Source organism: Ctenopharyngodon idella, chromosome 7 (genome assembly GCF_019924925.1).
Source record: "Ctenopharyngodon idella isolate HZGC_01 chromosome 7, HZGC01, whole genome shotgun sequence".
NCBI classification, from domain to species: Eukaryota; Metazoa; Chordata; class Actinopteri; order Cypriniformes; family Xenocyprididae; genus Ctenopharyngodon; species Ctenopharyngodon idella.
Window position 1 is genome coordinate 5,934,386 of NC_067226.1, and position 22,620 is coordinate 5,957,005.

The following is a 22,620-nucleotide window of genomic DNA, read 5'->3' on the forward strand; positions in this document are numbered from 1 at the left end:
GCTGCATTTTCAGCAGCCATTAAGCCAGTCTTCAGTGTCACATGATCCTTCAGAAATCATTCGAATATACTCAAATTCCTTACTATTATCAATGTTGAAAATGGCTTAATATTTTTGTGGAAACTGATTAGTTTATTTCAGGATTCTTCGATGAATAAAAAATTCAAAAAATTTTTCGTTACAAAACCTTCCACAACATTCAAATTACAAGTCTGTATGAAGTCTATTGAACTTCAATGGGCTTTATGCTGAACGTCACATGAACAGAGGAAAAAAGTCTCATTGCATCCAGTGTTGCCTATTTAGCAATTTTGTCACTAGATTTAGTGACTTCCCCGCCCCTTTTGTGACTTTTTTCAAAAGTTTTGGGACAAATCTAGCAACTTCTTGGACCAACCTTATCTACATTCTTATTTTGCCCACTGATCTCTATTCATATTTATATAGATCAATGAATTTGCCATTATGATGTCATCTAGTGACATTTAGCTACCAGTTTTAGCTACTTTCTAATGAAAGGAGTTGGCAACAGTGATTGCATCCTCTTGTTGAAGAAAGTGTTTCAGGCTAACCAAGCTAGCTCTTTTTATTGTTGCCGTTTTATTCGATTTAAATATCTAAATGTTAGTGAGATGAAAAAATGATAAACTTTTAGAAATCAATCTGGAAATGCGATGGACATCAGTTATGCTTATCATTGCTTGCTCCTTTGAAGGCATCTTAAGTAAAATGGCTCTATATAATTAAAGAAGCACACACAAAAGGCCTGAACCGGAAGTGATGCAACCTGTTTTACAGAATACAAAAGTTTGTTGTCCATAACTCCCATTCAAATTCAGAAAATGCACTGGAATTTTTATTTTAATTATGAAAAGTGCACAACCCTGATATTCAGGGAACGCAGAATTAAAGCCTCTGCATAAATGATCCAATCCCAACTCCCATTAATGAATCTCTCTGACATTGCCTTTATTTTTCTTCCCTCACCTGCGGACATCAGCACATATGCTGAAAACAGGCCAATCTCATCTTCACTTAGTTGTAGAGAGTTCAGGCTCTTAGCAAACTCAAACACAGAGCTGATAAGATCATCACAGCCTAGAAAAGCATAAAAACAGTGGTTAACGATTTGCATTTCCATTTACTATTTCCTTTGTTTTTTAAAAAAAAAAGCAATCCAGATCTTAATGCGCACCCAGAGCTTTGAAGACCTCCGGCCCTGCATATTTGCTGTCAAAGTAGACAGTGTTGTTCTGGGAGTTATATGCCCGACACATCCTCACAAATACGACTTCTAAAGAACCTGAGAAGGAGAAAAACACACTCATTATCCAGTGGTTCTGCCACAGTTTGTCACTACACTGATGTACTTTTGCTGGTTATGTGAACTAGGATATGTTTAGAGGTTTATCTGAGGTGTACCTGCTTTGAGCAGCACGATTTGATCATTCTGACAGAGCTCCATGAATCCATCAATGCGCTTGGCAAACTCAACCACATACTGCACAGCTTCAGTGACTTTAACCGCACACAGCTGCCACATGTCCTCCTGAGACTAGATGGTGCAGAGAGAGGGTCTGTTAGTACACACATCTGATTATTCCCCTCAGGGATCTATAAAGTGCACTCATCCATGTATCTGTCCATCCATTCATACATACATGCAGCAACAAAGAGTAAATGTGGGAAAAACAAGAAATTAACTAATTAGTACAAACTCGGCCCTAAACTTTTATCAACACGCACTAGTCATAATACATTGCATATGACGCATGCACTCGTTCCTATAGTCAACCAAATGTTAGTCGATGCGAAGAGGCTTAGTTTACCAAATTTTAATTAGTTGGTTGGTCGCAGAAACAAAAAAAACTCCACAGGAACTGGCGAAGTCACATCAATCCATGACAGACTGATCACTAACACAAATGATCCATGTGGTAATTATATCGGGGAGGAAATCCAAACATTCGCCTATCATTCATCAACCTCAAACGTGGATTATCATTTAAAACATTTAAGTAGTATCTTGACGTGAGCCACTTGACATGGCCGCTTGCTCTAACTTCAAACTAGATAAATGTGCACTATTATTAGGTGCATATCTAAGTGTTTGTATGGAGTGTGGAAGCTAAATTAGTACTAAGCTTATTGTATGATGACGTTTAACGCAACGATTTAATATCATAAACGTGCGACTAGTCGACTAATGGCTTAAATGAATGACTACTAGTCGACTAGAAAAATCTTTCTAGTCGGGGACAGCCCTAGTAAAATCCAGTGCTGGTCATAAAATGAATTTGAGACATTGAAACGATTTGTCTCGGCTGACCACTTGTGATAAGATTGCCTGAGATGTCAATACCAGGTGTGCACAGAGCCAAACAGACATAACCAAACACCTTCTTTTGGTATGTGTCCAGGTCAGTCTGTAGAACTGTCTGCCAGTTGCTGGGCTGTAGCTCTTCTCGAAGATACTGGCACGTCTCCAGGTGAGACTTGCAGATGTTCTCTGACAGATGTTCTGTGTTAGAAACACACAAATAGAGTCAAACAGCTGGCGCTGACACACATTCCTGGGTATGTTAAAAATGCTCATCAGACATATTTGAAGCTGAATATTATTGCCACATTATATTTTCTAAAACAAATTCATTAAGGCTAATTTCGGTAAAAAGGGAAAAAAGTCCTCTGCTACTCTTTGACTGGTCTGTGTTAATGAGGCACTTCTTACTAATGACATGTTAAATAGGCCATGGAGGCGAGTTCATAGACCCCTGCTGTTTCAAACCCCACAGCTGTCAATCATGCCCGTAATAGCAGCATCCTTTATAATTATTTAGGGTGGCACAATGTAATTTAACTTGATAATGTTTCCTTTCTTTGCAATTACGTGCCAAATGATGCCAACATAACTACAGTAAAAGCTTATCTATGATAAAAATAGCAAAAAATATTCTGTCTTTGTTATCGTCTATGATGTATTCAATTCAAGCATCCAAAATAAGAACTATACAATGATCAGGCATAACATTATGACCACCTTCCTAATATTGTGTTGGTCCCCATTTTGCTGCCAAAACAACCCTGACCCGTCGAGGTATGGACTTCCACTAGACCCCTGAAGGTGTGCTGTGGTATCTGGCACCAAGATGTTAGCAGCAGATCCTTTAAGTCCTGTAAGTTGTGAGGTGGATCGGACTTGTATGTTCAGCACATCCCACAGATGCTCGATTGGATTATGATCTGGGGAATTTGGAGGCCAAGTCAACACCTCAAACTCGTTGTGCTCCTCAAACCATTCCTGAACCTGCTGATCCTGCTGAAAGAGGCCACAGCCACCAGGGAATAGTGTTTCCAGTTCTGGTGCTCACGCGCCCACTGTTGGCGCTTTCTGCAGTGGACAGGGGTCAGCATGGGCACCCTGACTGGTCTGCGGCTATGCAGCTGTGCACTGTGTATTCTGCACTGTGTATACGGACACCTTTCTATCAGAACCAGCATTAACTTCTTGAGCAATTTGAGCTACAGTAGCTCATCTGTTGGATTGGACCACACGGGCCAGCCTTCGCATCAATGAGCCTTGGCCGCCCATGACCCTGTTGCCGGTTCTCCACTGTTCCTTCCTTGGACCACTTTTGATAGATACTGACCACTGCAGACCAGGACTCGGAGATGCTCTGACCCAGTCTAGCCATCACATTTTGTCAAACTCGCTCAAATCCTTACGCTTGCCCATTTTTCCTGCTTCTAACACACCAACTTTGAGGACAAAATGTTCACTTGCTGCCTAATATATCCCACCCACTAACAGGTGCCGTGATGAAGAGATAATCAGTGTTATTCACTTCACCTGTCAGTGGTCATAATGTTATGCCTGATCGGTGTATAATAAATTATATAATAAATAAATAAAAGAAATAATTTTTGTTACCTAGATCGCTGTCAGGAGGTGAAGAATCTCCGTTGCTGTAGCAACAATATTGATCTAGGCCAGAGTCTGAGCTAAGGTCGCACACAGGTTCTAGTTTAATGCCATCCATGTCTAGACCTGACTGATCAGGAGAGGGCTGAATGTCCAGGTAAAATCCACCAATTGCTGAATCTGCCTTTCCCTCCTCTGGGGTCTGACCGTTCACATATCCACTGAGGTCATCGGGGAGCTCTGTGACGCCATTGGTGGACAGGGCGTAAGAGGGTGTGAGTGGCTCTGCCTCTCCTGGAGGTTGAGGTTCCCGCCCCTTCTCTGTCTCATCACCCACTTTCTCATCCTGCTGCTGTTGACGGTGTTTCTGAACTTCAGCGAAAAGACTGTCCCTCTGCTTCTTAGACATGCGGCCGAACTTTACAGCTGCGAGTGACCACATACAAGCAAGATGAAAGCAGTTGATATATCATTAATGACATTATTATCATACTATACTTTTTAAAGCATCTGTAACATTTTACAATAAGGTGTCTTTTGATTTTATTAATGTACTAGTAAATGTTGGAATTATCATCAAATAAGATTAATAAATGCTTTAGTATTAACAAATAATTTTTCCCATAGTTCATGTTAAATGATGTTATCAAATGGAACCTTATTGCACAAAAAACACAAAAATAACGCTTTTATTCAACAATTTCTTCTCTTCAATGTCAGTCTCTTATGCAGTTGACATTGTAAACACAGTGCAGTGCTTCCATGTTCAGCGTCAGAATGCCGACTCAGTAAGAGACTGACATTGAAGAGAAGAAATTGTGGAATAAAGTCATTATTTTTGTTTGTTTTTTGCACAAAAATATTCTCGTCGCTTCATAACAATAAGGTTAAACTACTACATTCACATGGACTATTTTAAAGATGTCTTTGCCACCTTTCTGGACTTTGAAAATGGTTGTTGTGTTGCAGTCTATCGGAGGCCAAATAGCTCATGGATTTCATCAAAAATATCTTAATATGTGTTCCGAAGATGAATGAAAGTCTTACGTTTGGAGCAACATGAGGGTGAGTAATTAATTTTCATTTTTGGGTGAACTAACACTTTAAAAAGTAATAAGATCTTTATAAGGGACTGAACTACTCATCCCTCAAAGCACTGCAAAAGATGTAACTGAAACTAAAATTTAACTATATAATATTTGAATAAATGCAAATGCTTTAGTATATGCCATTGCTTAATAACATCAAAGCTCATGGTAAGTTTCTCTTTGGAGAAAATGAATGGGACTTTTACATTAAAAACCCTACTGTCACACTCTATATATCTGGGGAGAATTAGATACACCAGCAGCCACATGCACATCACTCAGACTTCTGTGAAAGTTGAAAGCCTACCATCTCTTGACATGCCCACTGCTAAGCATTTCTGCAGGCGACAGTGCTGGCAGCGGTTTCTGCTGGTACGGTCGATCAGACAGCTCTTCTGCCGAGGACATGAATATGACACAGTGCCCTGTTGACTCCTCCTGAAGAAACCCTGAAGGAGAGAGAGAGAGAGAACACAACAATAGGTCACCTCTAGCTTCAATCTTTGAATTCTGCAGCATGATTAATATTGATGTATTAACTCTTTCATCAGTACAGTAACTAAATAATACATGTGTCTATACAGATTACTGTGGACATAACATTGCAGTTGCATATTTCCATCCAAATCAGGGACTTCTAAAGGAATATATGTCATGAAATGCACATTTTTATGCCTCTCTTTCCAGTGCAGTGGTGCGTTATGTGAGCTCCAAATGAACTCGGATGCATGAAGAATGCATGAAGTGTAAATGCCTCTAGAGCACTCTGGTGTGCGGGTGCACCTTCTGTGGTGGTTCGTAGCACACTCACATGAAAGTATAAACAAGGCTTTGACATAGCTTTTTGGTTTCACTTTAATCTTGTTTGTGTGCGTAAATTGGAAAAAAAAAAAAAATTGGGACAGAAATATGTTCTAATATTTGTAACTGAAATATTATTATTAATGATAATAATCTACACAACCACTCCAAAGTTTGTGGGTGGGGATTTTTGGGGTTTGGGGATGTTTCTGAAAGAAGTCTCTTATGCTCACCAAGGCTGCATTTATTTGATGATAAATACAGTAAACAATAATATTGTGATGGCAAAGCTGAATTTTCAGCATCATTACTCCAGTCTTCAGTGTCACATGATCTTTCAGAAATCATTCTAATATACTGATTTGCTGATCAAAAAACATTTCTTTTTATTAACAATCTTAAAAACAGTTGTGCTGCTTAATATATGAGGAAACCAAGGATTCTTGCTAAGTAAAAATTTTATGGGTCCTTGCTAAATTAAAGTATTTATTAAAAAAAAAAATATATATATCTTACTGACTCCAAGCCTTTGAATGATAGTGTATAGTTAAAAAAAAAAAAAAAAAAAAAAAAGAGATGAATTTAAAGAAAATGATCAACAAAGATGTCTTACCTTGCATCCCTCACAGGTGATAACACCATAGTGGATCCCTGATGATTTATCTCCACAGATTTTACAGGGAATACTCTCAATCTGAGCTATAAGGAGACAGAGAGAAACTTTCAGGAAATTGAGGACTTTCAGCAAAAAAACAAAACACATTTGTCATTTTCTTTTTCTATGCTAAAATGCCTTCTCCTGTGCCAGCTTAACATACATAGACAGCTATAATTAAGATATTTGTTAGCAATTTTTCCCTGGAGTACTGTAACACAGCTCTGTTTGAGCGGCCCAACCATCCCAACATAGCGACACTGGTTCAACCAAATGGGATGAGTTTGGGCTTTTGGTCCATTCAACCAAAAACGGGCAGTGTGTTTGGGAAACTTGTTTTTTTTTCTTTCTTTTATTCCGCAATTCTATTTAGTGCTGCAGAAATTACACAGTACAATCTAGACCAGTGGTTCTCAAACCTGTCCTGTGGTACCACCAGCCCTGCACATTTTGTATGTCTCCCTCATCTGATTCAACTCATGAGCTCATTAGTAGAGACTGCAAGACCTGAAATGGGTGTGTCAGATATTGGGAGACATACAAAATGTGCAGACTAAAGGTCTAAATCTAGACTAAAGGTCTTTGACTACAGAAGAACCATTATCAATCTCAAATCAATAGGACAAATTAATAAATACTGTTTCATAGAGCATATCTGTTTTTATCTCTTGAAAACACTCTTTTATTTATTTAAACTGATCAGTAGAGACCATAATCACATCAAGACTAATTCCACAGCTCCTGACCTTTGAGTTAGCTAACGCAAAGAGAACAAGGCCTGAGGTTTGTTGTGTAGAGTGTAACCTCAGGCTTTAGCTAGCAGAAGAACGGTAAAAACATTTTTTTTTTTAAATGAATCAAGGCAGCACCACATAAACCACTCCATTTATTCAAGCAGAAAAAATGGCTATGACTACTGAAATCACCCACGGGACTGACATCATCTGTAAGTACAATCTGCTCTCCTAACATCCAACATTAATTTTGTTAACTACAGTATGACAGTGCCATCCTCCCTCAAGCCACGAGCTTGCTTCACGACAGCGCTGTGGTGCTTTTCAGTAAATATCAAAGTCAGAATGCACTCCTAGTTGGAGATGGCGTCTGCGTGCTCTGGATTGTGTGCCGTAGTTGTGCATGAGCCCCTCAGTGGCTCGGCTGCGGTTGGTTGTGGAAGAGAACGCAGAGATGGTGTGCAAGGCTGTTGAGAGGGGTGCTGGGGGAATAGAGCAAGAGGAGAAATCCATTTAGAGAAGAGCGATGCAGTCGTTCCGGCAGCCCTGAGGCGCATACAGTACAGGATGAAAAAGTAAAACGCATCTCATCACCAGAGTGCTCTCTTTTTCTCTCTCTTTTGGTCACATACGCTCAGACTTGTATTTTTTTTTTTTTTTTTTTTTGCAAAGGCATCAGAGCAGTTTGAGAATGACTATTTTCTCATGATTACAGAAAGGGCTAATCCCCTTTGGTTCTGCATGCCGTATTCATTAAGGGCATCCTCACTCTCTCTCATTAGATATGTAAAACCAATCGGCAGTAATTAGTTACTCCAAAGCACAAGACGCTAATCTGGTCTGAATTATGGATTAATACATCAAAGGAACATTCTCCCAGAGCAGCCGCTGAAGTCTTGCAGCAGTAGGTACCGCTGTTCGTCTCTGATGCAAGGGCACGGCTTACAGAGCTGCTATTTCAGACTACAGAAAAGAAACGTACATGAAGGCCAAATACAGATGAGGATTGTGAATGCATGAACTCTGCTGGGTGTGTGTGAAGTGATTCGATTGTTGTCCTTAGTAGCAGATCGATATATCAGCCAGGGCGAATAATTTTATGATGTGTTTGATAAGTCTAAAATCTCAAAATTGTGGAAATATATATAGGTGGCTGATGACCAATTTGAGATATATATATATATATATATATATGAATTATTATTATTATATAGAATATTCTGTATCATAGTTTATTAAAATAGAAATATCTTATATAGATACCATATATATATATATATAATTTTCTTAATATTTAATGAATAAAATTTCTTATATTTTATAAATTACAAATTTTTAAATGTGCATATGTGTACAAACCTAAACATTACATTTTATAAATTATTATATTATAAACAATGTTGCATTTTATATATATATATATATAGAAAGATAGATAGATAGATTTTGATATTTTTGATATATTTTTACTAGTGGGTGCAGGACACTATAGTTCATTTATGTAAGTGAGGATAGCAAAATAAAGTAAACTGTGACATATTATACCCAAAAATTCTTCATCCAGTGGACTACCAGTAAAACTGATAAAAATTTGGAACCAAAAATTATTCAGACACTTTGACCTGACCATGTTTTGCTTAAGTGTTATCTGGCATAATTAAGATTAATTTTTTCTACCAGTAAAATTGATAAAAATTTGGAACCAAAAATTATTCAGACACTTTGACCTGATCATGTTTTGCTTAAGTGTTATCTGGCATAATTAAGATTAATTTTTTCTACCAGTAAAATTGATAAACCTGATCATGTTTTGCTTAAGTGTTATCTGACATAATTAAGATTATTTTTTTCTGACACAGTTTAACTCTGAGATCTTGTCATATTTTATTACCATTTTTTTTAAACTATAGTGAATAAACTGTAATAATGAATGAAATGTTAAAAGGTGTCTGAAATTTTGGTTTGACTATAATTATATATATATATATATATATGTAAAAGGTATCTATATAAGATATTTATATTTTGATGATACAGAATATTCTTTATTAATATATATGCATTATTACTTATATATACATTTATATATATGAATCAAATTGTTCATCAGCCACCCTAAATGTGTCGCATATATATATATATATATATATATATATATATATATATATGCATCAATATCAATAGACTGAAAAACTCACACCAATCCACCACCACATGTTTGATCTTGTCTAAATCATTTTTACAGACAAGCATCTACAAACCAACCAATATTTTACACGTGTGTACCATTATCCTCAAACACAGACTTTCACACACACACAAAACTCCTTTTCTGTTTGCATGTGTTGCTTTCCTCCTCATGAGATGTTGTGGTTTAACATATTTGGTTTCTGTCCCGGTGTGAAAGTGCTGATGTGCTGTCTAAGTAGGAAACATAAAACACAACACCCAACCAAAGTCAAAGCCTGCAGATACACACGCAGAGACACACACATGCGTTCCCTCCCCCTTCCCTCCCACCCATTGGGGCTTCTGTAATCTGTTGACAACACTGACTCACATCGGGTTGAGATAAACACTCCATCATAACAAAGGAGAAAAGAACATTCTGGCACATAAATTAGTCTTAAACTGAACCATCATCAAACTTAAAAGGTTTTTTGCAAACACCTAAACATTATGTCATTATTTTCTTATTAGCCCAATACATATGCATTCATTATAGTCATTATCTGTAATTAGGTTGAAAATAAACACTTAAAAATGAACAAATTATCTGCTCCAAGAACAAACTGAATGGCGACCAAGCCCTTTAAATTCTACACAATTAACATTCGTGGTTAAACTTAATCTGACACTAAATGAAGCCACTGTGTTCTGTATGTAAGTGAGTTTCGGTTCTGGCATGTCAGTCTCAGGGTGAAACTCTTTAATTTTATTAACCTCTGGTCAGTAAATGTCAGCAGGTCAGGCAAGAAAAAGTGGTACTTTCACAACAATCTCTAGCTTTTTCTTAGACAAACAACCAAAATGACTATTAATAACCAAATATTTCCGTTTGATCTGAAAACAGTGTAGGAGGACGCATCTGAAGTGCTACATAATCTCTAATCTCTTTGAAAGAGAAATAGCGAAGGCTCACACAGATGTTCCACTACCCTATACCTTATCACTAATAGATAATGACAGCTGCCAGCAAGACTTTGCATTGCCTGTGTATGTGTGTGTGAGTGAGTATATGCGTGGTGATTCAGAGTGGGGGTGGGGGGATTAAGTAAGACACAGCCGTTAGTGGAATAAACAGCCATGCACTCCTATGGCAGTCCACCCCTGCCTGCCATAAATAGGTCAGTGGAACAACATTCCCCAATCATCCAGCATGGCAACATTCCCATGCTGTGCCAAACAGCCAACATGGCCGCCCATGTACGAGCTGTCAGAAAGACGCCATCGTATCGCATCGCATCACATCACACAACACCACACGCTTAGTGACTTATTAACTTATGCTCACGGCAGTTTCAGATGGACGGAGATGTTCCCTCAAACGCACACAATGCGCATCACTACAAATCACAAAAGATCTACTATTCACTTTGCAATTCAAAAATCGAAGAAAACATGTAAATGAACATGCAAAACAGCACACAGGACAGTCCATGAGACGTTTTGGAAGCAAAACAGCCATATTATACATGCAAGAAGAGGCATTAAGAGCTCAAAACATTAAAGAGACATTAACAACAGCTCAGAGACATTTCTCATGCACTCATTCTCTCAAGTGCACGCACACACACATACACACACACACACACATATTTCCATGGATTTTCCCCAACTTGGAAGTCCCTCTCCTACCTTTCATGGCTGTGATCATTAAGTACATCCTGAGGCCCTGTGGCCATGCAGAGGACCGTCAACAGCTTTGCCTCAAGAGCATGTGCAGGTTCGGACGCAAGCGTTGTGCTGCTGACTGACTGTAGCGCTGCTGTGCCTCCCTCTGCCTCTCTTCTCTACCGCATGAGAATCCATGTGACCGTGACATAAGGACTAAAACCCTTTCTTCCCGCCCCCACAACCCTTGAGTGACAGCTGTGTCACCCAATGGGTGATTAGTGAGCGTTTAGTTGACTATGTGGTTTAAAGGGTTGGTTTTGGCTCACCTTGCACTGTTCTGCAACGTGTTTTCATGACTCTATACTGTATGCAGGAAGTTTTCTGCAGTTAACACTTTCACATTATGAGAGCAAACTGAAACATTTTCCCTTCCTCCCTGAGTGTTGTATGGTGACACACATGGCATCGCCCTTATCACACCATCTTTTTTGCTGATACATCATTATTATTATTACTAAGCACATTATACATTAGCAAGGATCTAGAAATGAACTAAAGACATATATACAATGTGCTGAATAAATGTTTTGAGTGGACTTTTCACCCTGGAGGTAGTTTGTGGCACTTTTTAAATTTACATAGGTAATCTGTTGATTTCACTAATTTACTGAAAGTAACTTAAAGGGATAGTTCACCCAAAAATAAAAATTTGCTGGTAATTTTCTCACCCTCAGGACATTCAAGATGTAGGTGACTTTTTTTCTTCAGCAAAACAGTAAAGAAGACTTTTAGCTGAAACCGTGGTCCTCTGTGATTCATATAATGGAAGTCAATGGGTGCCGTCACTTTGAGATAAAAAAAAAAAAACATATGCAGACAAAACAAAATAAATAAATACCCGTGGCTTCTGATGATACATTGTGGTCTTAAGAAGCGAAACGATTGGTCTATGCAAGAAACTGAACATTATTTACAACATTATTACCTGCAATCCATAGCCTCGGCAAATGAGTGTGTTCACGGCAGTCTGGAGCGCAAGCTTCCTGTCGCATAATGACGTATGAGCTCAAACGCTGGGAATCTGCGAAAAGTCAATCTTCTTCTTTTTTATTTTTTTATATATATAGGTTGCTGCATCCAGGATAAAAGCAAGTGAGTAACACTGATAAACAATACAATCGTCTTCCCTCTCTGTTGTAAACAAACACAGCGTCAGCTCATGTGCAAGTTTGCTCCTGCACATACGTCATCATGTGACAGGAAGCTTGCGTTCCAGACTGTCGTTCACGAAGGCTGTGAATTAGAGGTAAAAATTTGGGGTAAAATCGATTCTATATTCTACAGATTCAAGCCGATTCACAAATTTCAAAAATGTTTTTTCAAAAGGTTTGTTGATAATGTGATGTTGTTGGAACAAAGGCGGCGGTAGAGTCAACTGAGAAAGCAGTGCAGCACCCGGACTGTTTAGAGAGCGCACAGGCTTGCAACGTGGAAAGCATTATAAATGAAGCTTACTTGACAACAACAGATCCTCTGCTGTTCTGTTTTCACGATGCTGCTTTTCTACTCGCGTCTGAACCCTTCCCTCTCTTCATTAAAGCTGCAGTGAAGGGTTCCCAGCAAAACAAGATTCCCACCACTAGTAAAAATGTTGTAAATAATGTTCAGTTTCTTACACAGACCGATCATTTCTCTTCTTAAGACCTCAATGTGCATGGTTTTTTTTTTATCTCAAAGTGACGGCACCCATTGACTTCCATTATATGATTCACAGAGGACCACGGTTTCAGCTAATATTTTCTTTGTTCTGTTTTACTGAAGAAAAAAAAAAGTCAACATCTTGGATGGCCTGAGGGTGAGAAAATTAACAGCAAATTTTCATTTTTGGGTGAACTATCCCTTTAAAAATGCACGTATATTTAATGCAAAAAATATATGTTGAATGGAAGAACATATTCTACTGTTCAAAAGGGGTCAGTAAGTACTGTTTGGGGTCAGTAAGATTTTTTTTAATTAATACTTTTATTCAGCAAGGAAGCATTAAATTGATCAAAAGTCAAGACATTTATAGTCTTACACAAGATTTCTATTTTAAATAAATGTTGCTTTTGAACCTTCTATTCATTAAAGAATCCTGAAAAAAAATGTATCATGGTTTCCACAAAAATATTAAGCTGCACAACTGTTGTCAACATTAATAATAATAAGAAATGTTTGAGTAGCAAATCAGCATATTAGAATGATTTCTGAAGGATCATGTGACACTGAAAACTGGAGTAATGTTGCTGAAAATTCAGCTTTGCCATCACAAGAATAAAATATATTTTAAAAGATATTAAAATAGAAAACTGTTATTTTAAATTGTAATAAAATTTCACAATAGTACTGATGTTTTTACTGTATTTTGATCAAATAATTTTGATTTGGTGAGCATAAGAGACTTCTTTCAAGAACATTAAAGAATCCTACTGACCCCTGAACAGTAGTGTATGATAACATTTTGTTCCAAAGTAAAAGGTTAATTTAATTTTATGTACATAATTATTAAGATAATTTATTATACATAAATAAGCTATAAATTATAAATTCTATTCTTTTTTTTTTAAAGTATAAACGTATTTATTTTATATATGTATATTTCATGCATTATCTACAGTATATATTTCATATTTATTAAAATAATAGCTTAATAGCTAGATAATTTCGATAAGATTGTTAATTTAATTTATTATCATAATTTATAAATTATGATAACTTAATAAATATTCTTTTAATACGTATATTTGTATTTTATTTGTATATTCCATATATAGTAAAGCCATCAGCAGCACAGCAGTGATTTGAAATTGCATGTGTTTGCCTACAGGATAACTGGCTTATTTGAAATTCTACCCATATGTGTGTGTGGGGTACAAACACATGCGCATGTAGCCTTATACAGGTCTGGCTGAATCTGAGGGGAACGGGGCCATCTGAATGCTAATGATCTGGAATGGACCCAACACAACACACAACACCCTCTCCAATCCACTATCGCCAAAAGGACTGCTCAAAGAAGCCACACAGCTAACTGAACCAAGTAATGTGCAAAACCATCTCTGCGGTTGTGAAAATCACTATTACGCAACACAGAAGCTGTAGGTAAGAACCTGCTGGCTAACCTTATCAGGTAAACATGTTTCAAAGACGCCGGCAATGTGACCTTAAAGCGACAGTTCAGCCAAAATTAATGTTTGGTTTGTTTAAATCATTTATTAATTCATTGTAGTTTATTTTAGTTCAAACACCTTACAGACCACAGTTTGAGAACCACTGCTTTAAACACGAGCTTCTAAATCCTGTTCCTTCTAGAAACGTCTTCCACATGCTGTCCAACTGAGGACTGAATAGTTGAAATAGAGATGCTGCTTCTGCAGGTCTCATGTTTCACGGGCATGACAGCAGTGTGAGGATGGGGTTCTGTTGTGTGAGACACTCTCACGGAGAAATTCATCCCTCTGCAATCCTGAACACAAGCTCTCACTGGGCTGGGTTTAACTTCAGCAGGACAGACATGCTAATACATGCTCCCAGCTGCTTCTTGTTTGCTTGGTGTCTCCAACACAAACATCAAGACACATACGCACACGTACAACCGCCCACAGTGACTCTCTCAAACCAAATTCTCTTATTTAAGAACGACCAAATGCATCTGTATACAATACGCAGCTAAACTCTGGCATAAAGTACAGCGCATAAACTCATTCTAGTTTGAACGAGTTTCACACTCTTATAACACTTTGCTTCCAGTATTTTCAAGTACACAAGGGACATCTCAGCCAGTAAAGGGGATTTCAAATCATTCAGTGCACAAACAGGAAGTCTCTGTTGGTAAACCACAGAAGCATCCCACTAGTGTGCAATTATTTTCTTGAGCAGCTACTCTCACCTTGACCAACATTTTTCTGTCATGTAGGCAAAACTTTTCAGCATGAAACCAATATATAAGAAATGACTCTCTTCTGTTTCCTTTAACAACTATTACATTGGTTTAGGAAGGGGTATGTAGAGCACATCAATTAACTATAAAAGAACTGAATTTCTTTATAAATACTAATTCAACCATGTAAATAAAAAACTCATTCAGTGTACGTTCTGAAAATAACATGTAATAATAATATTAATAACATATAAATTAATACAGATTAATTACTTTTTTACATAATTTTATATAATGTAATTTTCATATAAGAATATAAAATATTTTACATTTATTACAATAAATTATCATTTATGAAAAATTATACATTGTATTTTTATTATATATACATACATAACATATATAGAAAAACATACATGCATATGTGTGTGTTTGTGTGTGTCTGTGTTGCGTAAAAGAGAGAAAGTTCTTACTGTTCACGTAAACATGGTGTGGGGTGAGAGGAGGTGCGAAAGATCAGTTACACCACTGACAAACTGGTAAACACAGCTTTAAGAAGCAGCTACACAGATATCTCAACGATCTTATAAGGAAATGAAAACCTTACTAAAAAAATGGGCGTTGATGGGAGAGCACTTTTTAAACTAGCATTTACTGTATTATCACCGTCATCTGATCTGTCTTTTCTTTGAAGATCAAAGCATGCATTGTCACTTTCCCACAATCAGATTAAAGAGATGGATGTCAAAGCGGGTGTCAACATTATCTGTTTCTTGAATGTTCTACAAGTTCTCTTCCTCTCGTTAATTTCTTTTGTAACAGCTTCCCTGAGCATTTGTTTCTTATATGCAAATGGAATATGTTACAGAATCATCAGTGACCACAGGAATTTATGAACTATACTTACATGTGTGTGTTTTCTTTGCTGAGGACACATCTGAAAAAGACAAGAAATAAAATGCAAATTAAACAGGGCTTGTAATATAGCTTACAGCCTTGTCCCAGACTGCAAAGCAACAAGACTAAAAAAAACAAACAAAAAAAAAAAAACATAAAAATTAAACCTTTTTTCAGAATAGACTCTATTAAAACAACATTTTGTTTTGTGATACAGTGTATAATGTATGAATGGTTGTTTTGAGTGAATGGTTTGGTTTTTTGCATTTGCACCTAATATGCACCTATATTTTCTATCAAGTTTTAATGTGTTCTGGTGTAAATTGGTTCTGCTGTAGGCTATTTTTATTAAGAAAACATTTTAATATTTTAATAAATTAAGAAAAAAAAAAACAAAAAAAAAACAATCAAGTTTTAATTTGTTCTAGTGTAAATTGGTTCTGCTGTAGGCTATTTTTATTAAGAAAATATTTTAATAAATTAAGAAAACAAAACAAAACAAACAATTAAGCTTTGATTTAGATACCAAAAATAATTTAGCCTTGAAAAACTAAGGTTTTTTTTATACATATATTTGATGGATGCTAATATCTAGAGAGCAGGGTGACTAGTCACCAGCCAATAATATTTGGCATTTTGAGTTTAGTCAATTAATCGTCCCGGTCAACATATCGTTAAATATAACACTAAAAATAATAAAATATAGTACATATATAGTGCAAGAAGTACACATTCATGTTTATTTGATCGCATGGAAGAGACCTGAAGGCACTCTGTAATCCCAAGTCATCACAGGCCTTGGTTTACGCTTTTACATTCAGGGCAACTCAGGCCAGCACAGTCAATCACCATTAATCCATCCACTCCCTTTAATCAGGGCTATTGTACCACAGCCAGCTCTATTGTGATGTAAAGTGTCCATCTGAGAGAAATACAATCTGTCATGACTAGTGATACTGTCGAAACGAGATACAAGTGGTAAATGGCAACTGCCAATCAACAAAGCATTAACCAGTAATTTGTGCCAAATGAATTTCCATCTGCTTGTAAATTAGACTCAGTAATAAAAGAGTTCATGTCCAATTCACAGCACACAGCACGAGGAAAGATACAACCAATAAATTGAATTTTCCTCTGCACCAATTTCGGTACAACAGCAAAAACTGTTGGATTTTACCTATTTGAAAAAGTATGAATTAAATTAGCTCATCATTTATAATGATAATAATTATAAGTAAATAATACATCTAAACAGCATCAGCATCAGCATGTAGCCTTCAAACATTGTTTATAAAAAGATTAAGTGAAAAATTAGTAATAAAATGAAGGACAACGAAAAACATACTGCAGAACAAGTGGCAGGTCTATTTGTTTGCATTTACCCTCTTAATGGAATGGTTCACCCAAAAATGAAAAATTCTGTCATTAATTACTCGCCCTCATGTCCTTCCAAACCCGCAAGACTTTCGTTCATCTTTGGAACACAAATGAAGATATTTTTGATGAAATCTGGGAGTTTTCTGTCCTTCCATAGACAGCCACGCAACTGACACTTTGACGCTTCAAAAAGATCATAAAAAGAAAACAAAACTAATCAATATGAATTAAATGGTTTAGTCCAAATTTTCTAAAGAGACTCGATTGCTTTATATGATGAACAGATTTAATTTAGGCTTTTATTCAATATAAACTTTGATCAGTGAACATAAACAGAAGCTCAACCGAACCTGCCTGACGCGTGATAATATAGAGTGATTTTTGTTTAATTATGGCACAAAATTCACTCCATACGATAAACCTTTTACGGAAGCTCAAACATGCTGCGTAACACGAGAAGGAACCTCATTGGTTCTCGCATGTCAATCAAACATGCTTAAGCTTCTGTTTACCACAACTGATGTGCGAGTTGATGAATTTTTACATGTGAATATAGGCCTATATTCAATCTGTCTATGGAGGGACAGAAAGCTCTCAGATTTCATCAAAAAGATCTTCATTTGTGTTCCGTAGATGAACAAAAGTCTTATGTGTTTGGAATGACAGAATTTTCATTTTTGGGTGAACTAACCCTTTAAGGTCTTCAATTAAAATTAAAAATTTATATTTCACTGGACATATTTAATTGTGCTCAGGCAATCTATCAAGTCAAAGTGAAAAATCTGTGTTGGCTGAACAAGTCCTACATCCAAAAAATTGTATACGCATATGCAAAATGCACCTGAGGAAAACCGTTGGTGTGGAGAATTCAAATGCGGATGTGTGGGATAGTGAGCGGAGCTGAACAGTGGTGCTGAAGACCGAAAGAAAAAAACATTCCCAAGGGAATACAGATATTCATCATCGCAAGTTTCAAGACGTTATGGTGAGTATTGAGCACTGAAATTATTTTCCAGAGTTTTTCTTTAGGACCCGGTACGAAGTTTAAAAGGCATTTTATAGAATCACAAGTTCATGCATTCATTGGTTTCATGATCGTGTTTATTAAGTATTTAAGTAATACAAGTAATCTGTGTGATATGTGCGCCATGTGACCACTGAACACAGTGTCGTTAGATTGTAGTTGGCATCGGCCTCTTTCTGGGCTTATTGCCTTTTAATATCAAAAACGTCAAGCTCGTGATTTTATTATTAATATATATATATATATATATTTTTAAAAGCTCATGTCAGTATCAGTCCTGACAGCTGGATATATTTACATACCATGAAATAAATGGTAAAGCAAAATCTACATTGAAGTTTTATCTTCATTCTATAATTAAGTAACTTCTGTTCTGTCATGTGCCAGATGTGATGCAGGGAATATTTGTTATTAATGTTAATTTTTATTCTTATTTACAGGTTTTTAACCTATGCAGAGCTGCTTTTTAAAGTTTTCTTCACCACATCAAGACATCCTGTTATGCAGATGACTTATTGAAAGTGTTTTTCCTTTTTTAAAAAAAAGGTATTTTCACCAAATATCCTGTGTTGGAATAGATTTGTTAATAAAGTGATGTGATAAAATGTCAAACCTGTTGTCTGTGTTCTGTATTTTGCTTATTTGTTTTTCATTCAATTCTTTCTTTTGGGACAGTGAGAAATAAACAATTGCTACTATAATTTAAAATATATAATTGGACCAACGGCATGGTTTGGTCCAATTACACCATTGGCTGAACATATTTCTGATTGAGCCCAAGTTAGCAGACTGTTGCCACAATTGATAAAATCCAATTCACAGAAATTCAATTAGGCCGATTGAAAAATATAGATGTTACCAGACCAGTAAATTTTGAGTTGGAGAGGTCTGAATTTTTTTTACAGTGTAAAGAAACACCTCAAAGTTGAAGCATTTTAGTGTTATCATCGGCGCTGAGTGGAGCTTGTGGCTGTCTACACTAGATGCAACAAAGCGACCTTTGCAAACTAATTTGTTCTTTGTGTCAGAAGTAGCATGAGCACCATAAGTATGTCAGAAATAGAATGGGGCATCAGTTTACTGTCAGGAATTTGTCGTGTTGCGCTGCATCCAGTGTAGACAGCATTACTTATTGTAATGGGTTCTATTTGCTTTTGTCGCGATGCATCATGCTGCTCGAGTCCAGTGTAGACATGGTGTAACTTAAAAAACTATGATTGGCCATTGCATTCACACACTTAACAGATATGCCTGTGATTGGCTACAATGCTCAACACTTCAAAAACATTTTGTAAATAGAAACCTTTGATGCTCTTCACAGAGCACTTACAGAGATACACACAGTGCATTTGAAAGCAGCTGCCTATCAGTGGGTACCGAATATACCCAGTGATCGTATTACTGGTACTAATTACTGAAGTCGCAGTACCGGTACTTTTGACAACCCTAGAAGATATAATAAAGTGGTAAATGAAGGGCACTTTCATATGTTAGACTTAAGCTAATTGTTCAAGAATTCAGTTTATCATGGATGTGAAAGTAATAATGTAGAAAACCTCAAGTAGCTGTTTTAAAATTTGTGTATTGTATGTAAAATGACAGTAGGATCGTAAGAAGGAGATTATAATGACTTGATGCTTAAACCAGCATATTCATTAAACTGATGAGAAGAGCTTTCTCTTTTCTTAGCTATTTTTCATGTCTTATTTTCAGCTGGACCAGAACAAATGTTCTGGCTTGCAGCTTTTGAGGAGGCACATTCATTATTCCTCTCCAGCTAAAAATCAGAATGATGAAAAGAGTGAATCTGACTGCAAACCTTTATCAATCTATTTATGAAATTGAAACTGAAGAGGCTTTGTATCCTTCCCATATTCACAACGCTAAGTAAGAAGGGGCTTCAGATCTGATGATACTCAGCAGTGAAATGACAGCAAATCTCCAGTCGTTGTTCTTTCCATCCATTTCTAATTGGTTTAACTCCTCTGTCTCAGTCTCAAACAGCCTCCCCCTGAGTCTCTTTGTTTCTGTCTGTTCATATTGAAATTTCCCTGTAATTCTCCTTCCATGCTGAGTTTGGCTCTTAAGAACAGAGAGCATGTTTACGTGAATGTACATGGAAAAAATGGCTGAAGGTCGAGTGGATTAGATTGCAATAATGCTGAAACATTATGGAAAGCATAGGTCGGAAGAGAAAAAAAACGGACAGCTCGTACACTGTAAAATTTATCCATCCATGTGTGTGGTCACTTAGTGTGTGTAGGCTAATATACTATATATAAATATATATATATATATATATATATATATATATATTGTGTGTGTGTGTGTGTACTGTATGTGTGCACACTAAACATATTTCACCTGAGATCTCATCATATAGCACTCACTGCATAATTAATCATACTAAACTATAACCCCTGCACAAGAAACAGACTGGGAGAACACAACCCACTGGGCTTCAAAATGTGTGTCAGTTGGCAGGATGCAGGGCATATTGGGTTATTAAATTTTTTAGGATGGCTTTTAGGGGAGAACATGTGTGCTTTCAATCTTTTTGAGAGATTAGTCGGAGCTGAATGACACAGAAACTGCCTCAGGATTGAGGTAAACTACTCGGTGATTTTCTCAATCCTGTTTAAACCAGACACTGAGAGGACCGACATCATCCAATAATGTGCCTAATAAAGCTTCTTTACACAGTCGTTTAACAATAAACCATCAATTATACCCTTACACAATTAACAAAGAGTTAGCATTGATGATGACTGCATTACTGATGTTGTAGTGAAACAAACATATGGTCTCTTCAGCTCAAACCCTGGGGTCTGTTTACTTAATTCACTGGTTTTATCAAAACCAAATTTGGTACTTGTGATTTTGAGTTATGCAGAGTTGAATGGGTTCATGCAAGGTTGGAGTTGCACTTTAATTTGAAACAGATATCATTACTCAGGTGAGCTGGCCGTGTTGGGGGTTAGTTAGGGATGGGAGTACATAAATTGAGGTTTTAACTTGGACACACTTGGGAATCTTATATGTTTTATTCATTGTTCAGGTTTAATGTTTAATCAGGTTGGGGCAGTATCTCACCATGTTTAAGAACCCCCCCCCCCCCCAACAGAAATTCAAAGATTTTGTGAAAACAGCTTTTGTATTTTATGAGGTAGTCCTGATGGTGTGGAGTCTTTTGTTTGATGTGACTGATGAAGTATTTATAGCACTCAAAGCACAAAATCCACGATAAGAAGGATCTTCAATCAAAAACATGTTCCACAACGATTCATTCCCTGAACAAACAACACAAATCCCAAAATCTTCTCTCTCATACGCTGAAATTATACATCTCTACAACCTAAGCTGCTTACCAATGAATGAATGAACTGACAAAATATTTGTATAAAATGAATACATATAAATTATATATCAACTACTGTTCAAAAGTATGGTGTCGGTTCATATGTTCCTATGAGGGTAAAACTGAATTTACAGCAGTCATTACTCTAATCTTCAGTGTCACATGATATTTCTTATTATTATCAATGTTGACAACAGTTTTGCTGCTTAATATTTCGGTGGATGATACATTTTTTTCAGGGCTCTTTGATGAATAGAAAGTTCAAAAGAACAGCATTTTTTGGGAAATAGAAATCTGAAACATCTTTACTGTCACTTTTGATTCATTTAATGTGTCCTTGCTTAATGAAAGTATTGTAAGTCTCCAAACTTTTGAACGTTGTGTGTGTGTTTGTGTATGTATGTATGTATGTATATATATATACACACGTTATATATACACACACACACACACACACACAACGTATATACATATACAACGTATATATATATATATATATATATATATATATATTAGTTATTACTATAGCAACTACATGTAACAAGGACACTGAAATAAAGTGTTACCCAACAATTTTCTAATTTTGGTATAATTATTAGGGGAGTAGTATTTATGACAGTTGAGAGAACATTTCTTCAAAATATCACATTACGCATTCCCATACAGCACTACAGTTGTTATGGTAGTCTAGCCTATATTCTGCTATTCTGAGAAATACAGAAAACCATGAGAAGAAAACATTGTCACAATCTAATTCTCTGTATTTGTGGGACAACTTTAAATTAGATGAAACTGGAACGCAGGCCATAAAGTTGTTACAACTCATTCATTCCACTCCTCTCCTTTCTCTTTTGCAATCTGTTCGACTCTTTCTTAAAGGGAAAGCTTTTTCCCAGCTTGTTCCAAACCTGAGGGTGAGTAAAATTTCTTTCTTCTGCTGAACACAAAGGATATTTTGAAGAATGTCAACAACTAAACAGTAGATGAGCCGCATTGATTTAAATACTT

General features: G+C 36.5%; 1 protein-coding gene across 2 annotated transcripts in view; it reads right to left on the reverse strand.

Moving 5' to 3' along the window:
- rorab (RAR-related orphan receptor A, paralog b) overlaps window positions 1–22,620 on the reverse strand; it is a 49,266-nt gene that overhangs the window by 3,572 nt on the left and 23,074 nt on the right. Inside the window, exons 2-9 of one of the 2 annotated variants that reach the window (XM_051901804.1) lie at window positions 15,864–15,893; window positions 6,425–6,510; window positions 5,318–5,459; window positions 3,932–4,348; window positions 2,400–2,521; window positions 1,423–1,555; window positions 1,196–1,303; window positions 988–1,098 (exon numbers count right to left, since the gene is read on the reverse strand). In XM_051901804.1, coding sequence (XP_051757764.1) covers window positions 988–1,098; window positions 1,196–1,303; window positions 1,423–1,555; window positions 2,400–2,521; window positions 3,932–4,348; window positions 5,318–5,459; window positions 6,425–6,510; window positions 15,864–15,893 — 1,149 coding nt within the window. Of the gene's footprint in view, window positions 1–987; window positions 1,099–1,195; window positions 1,304–1,422; window positions 1,556–2,399; window positions 2,522–3,931; window positions 4,349–5,317; window positions 5,460–6,424; window positions 6,511–11,058; window positions 11,234–15,863; window positions 15,894–22,620 lie in introns of those variants that run through there. The other variant, XM_051901805.1, reaches the window with a different exon arrangement.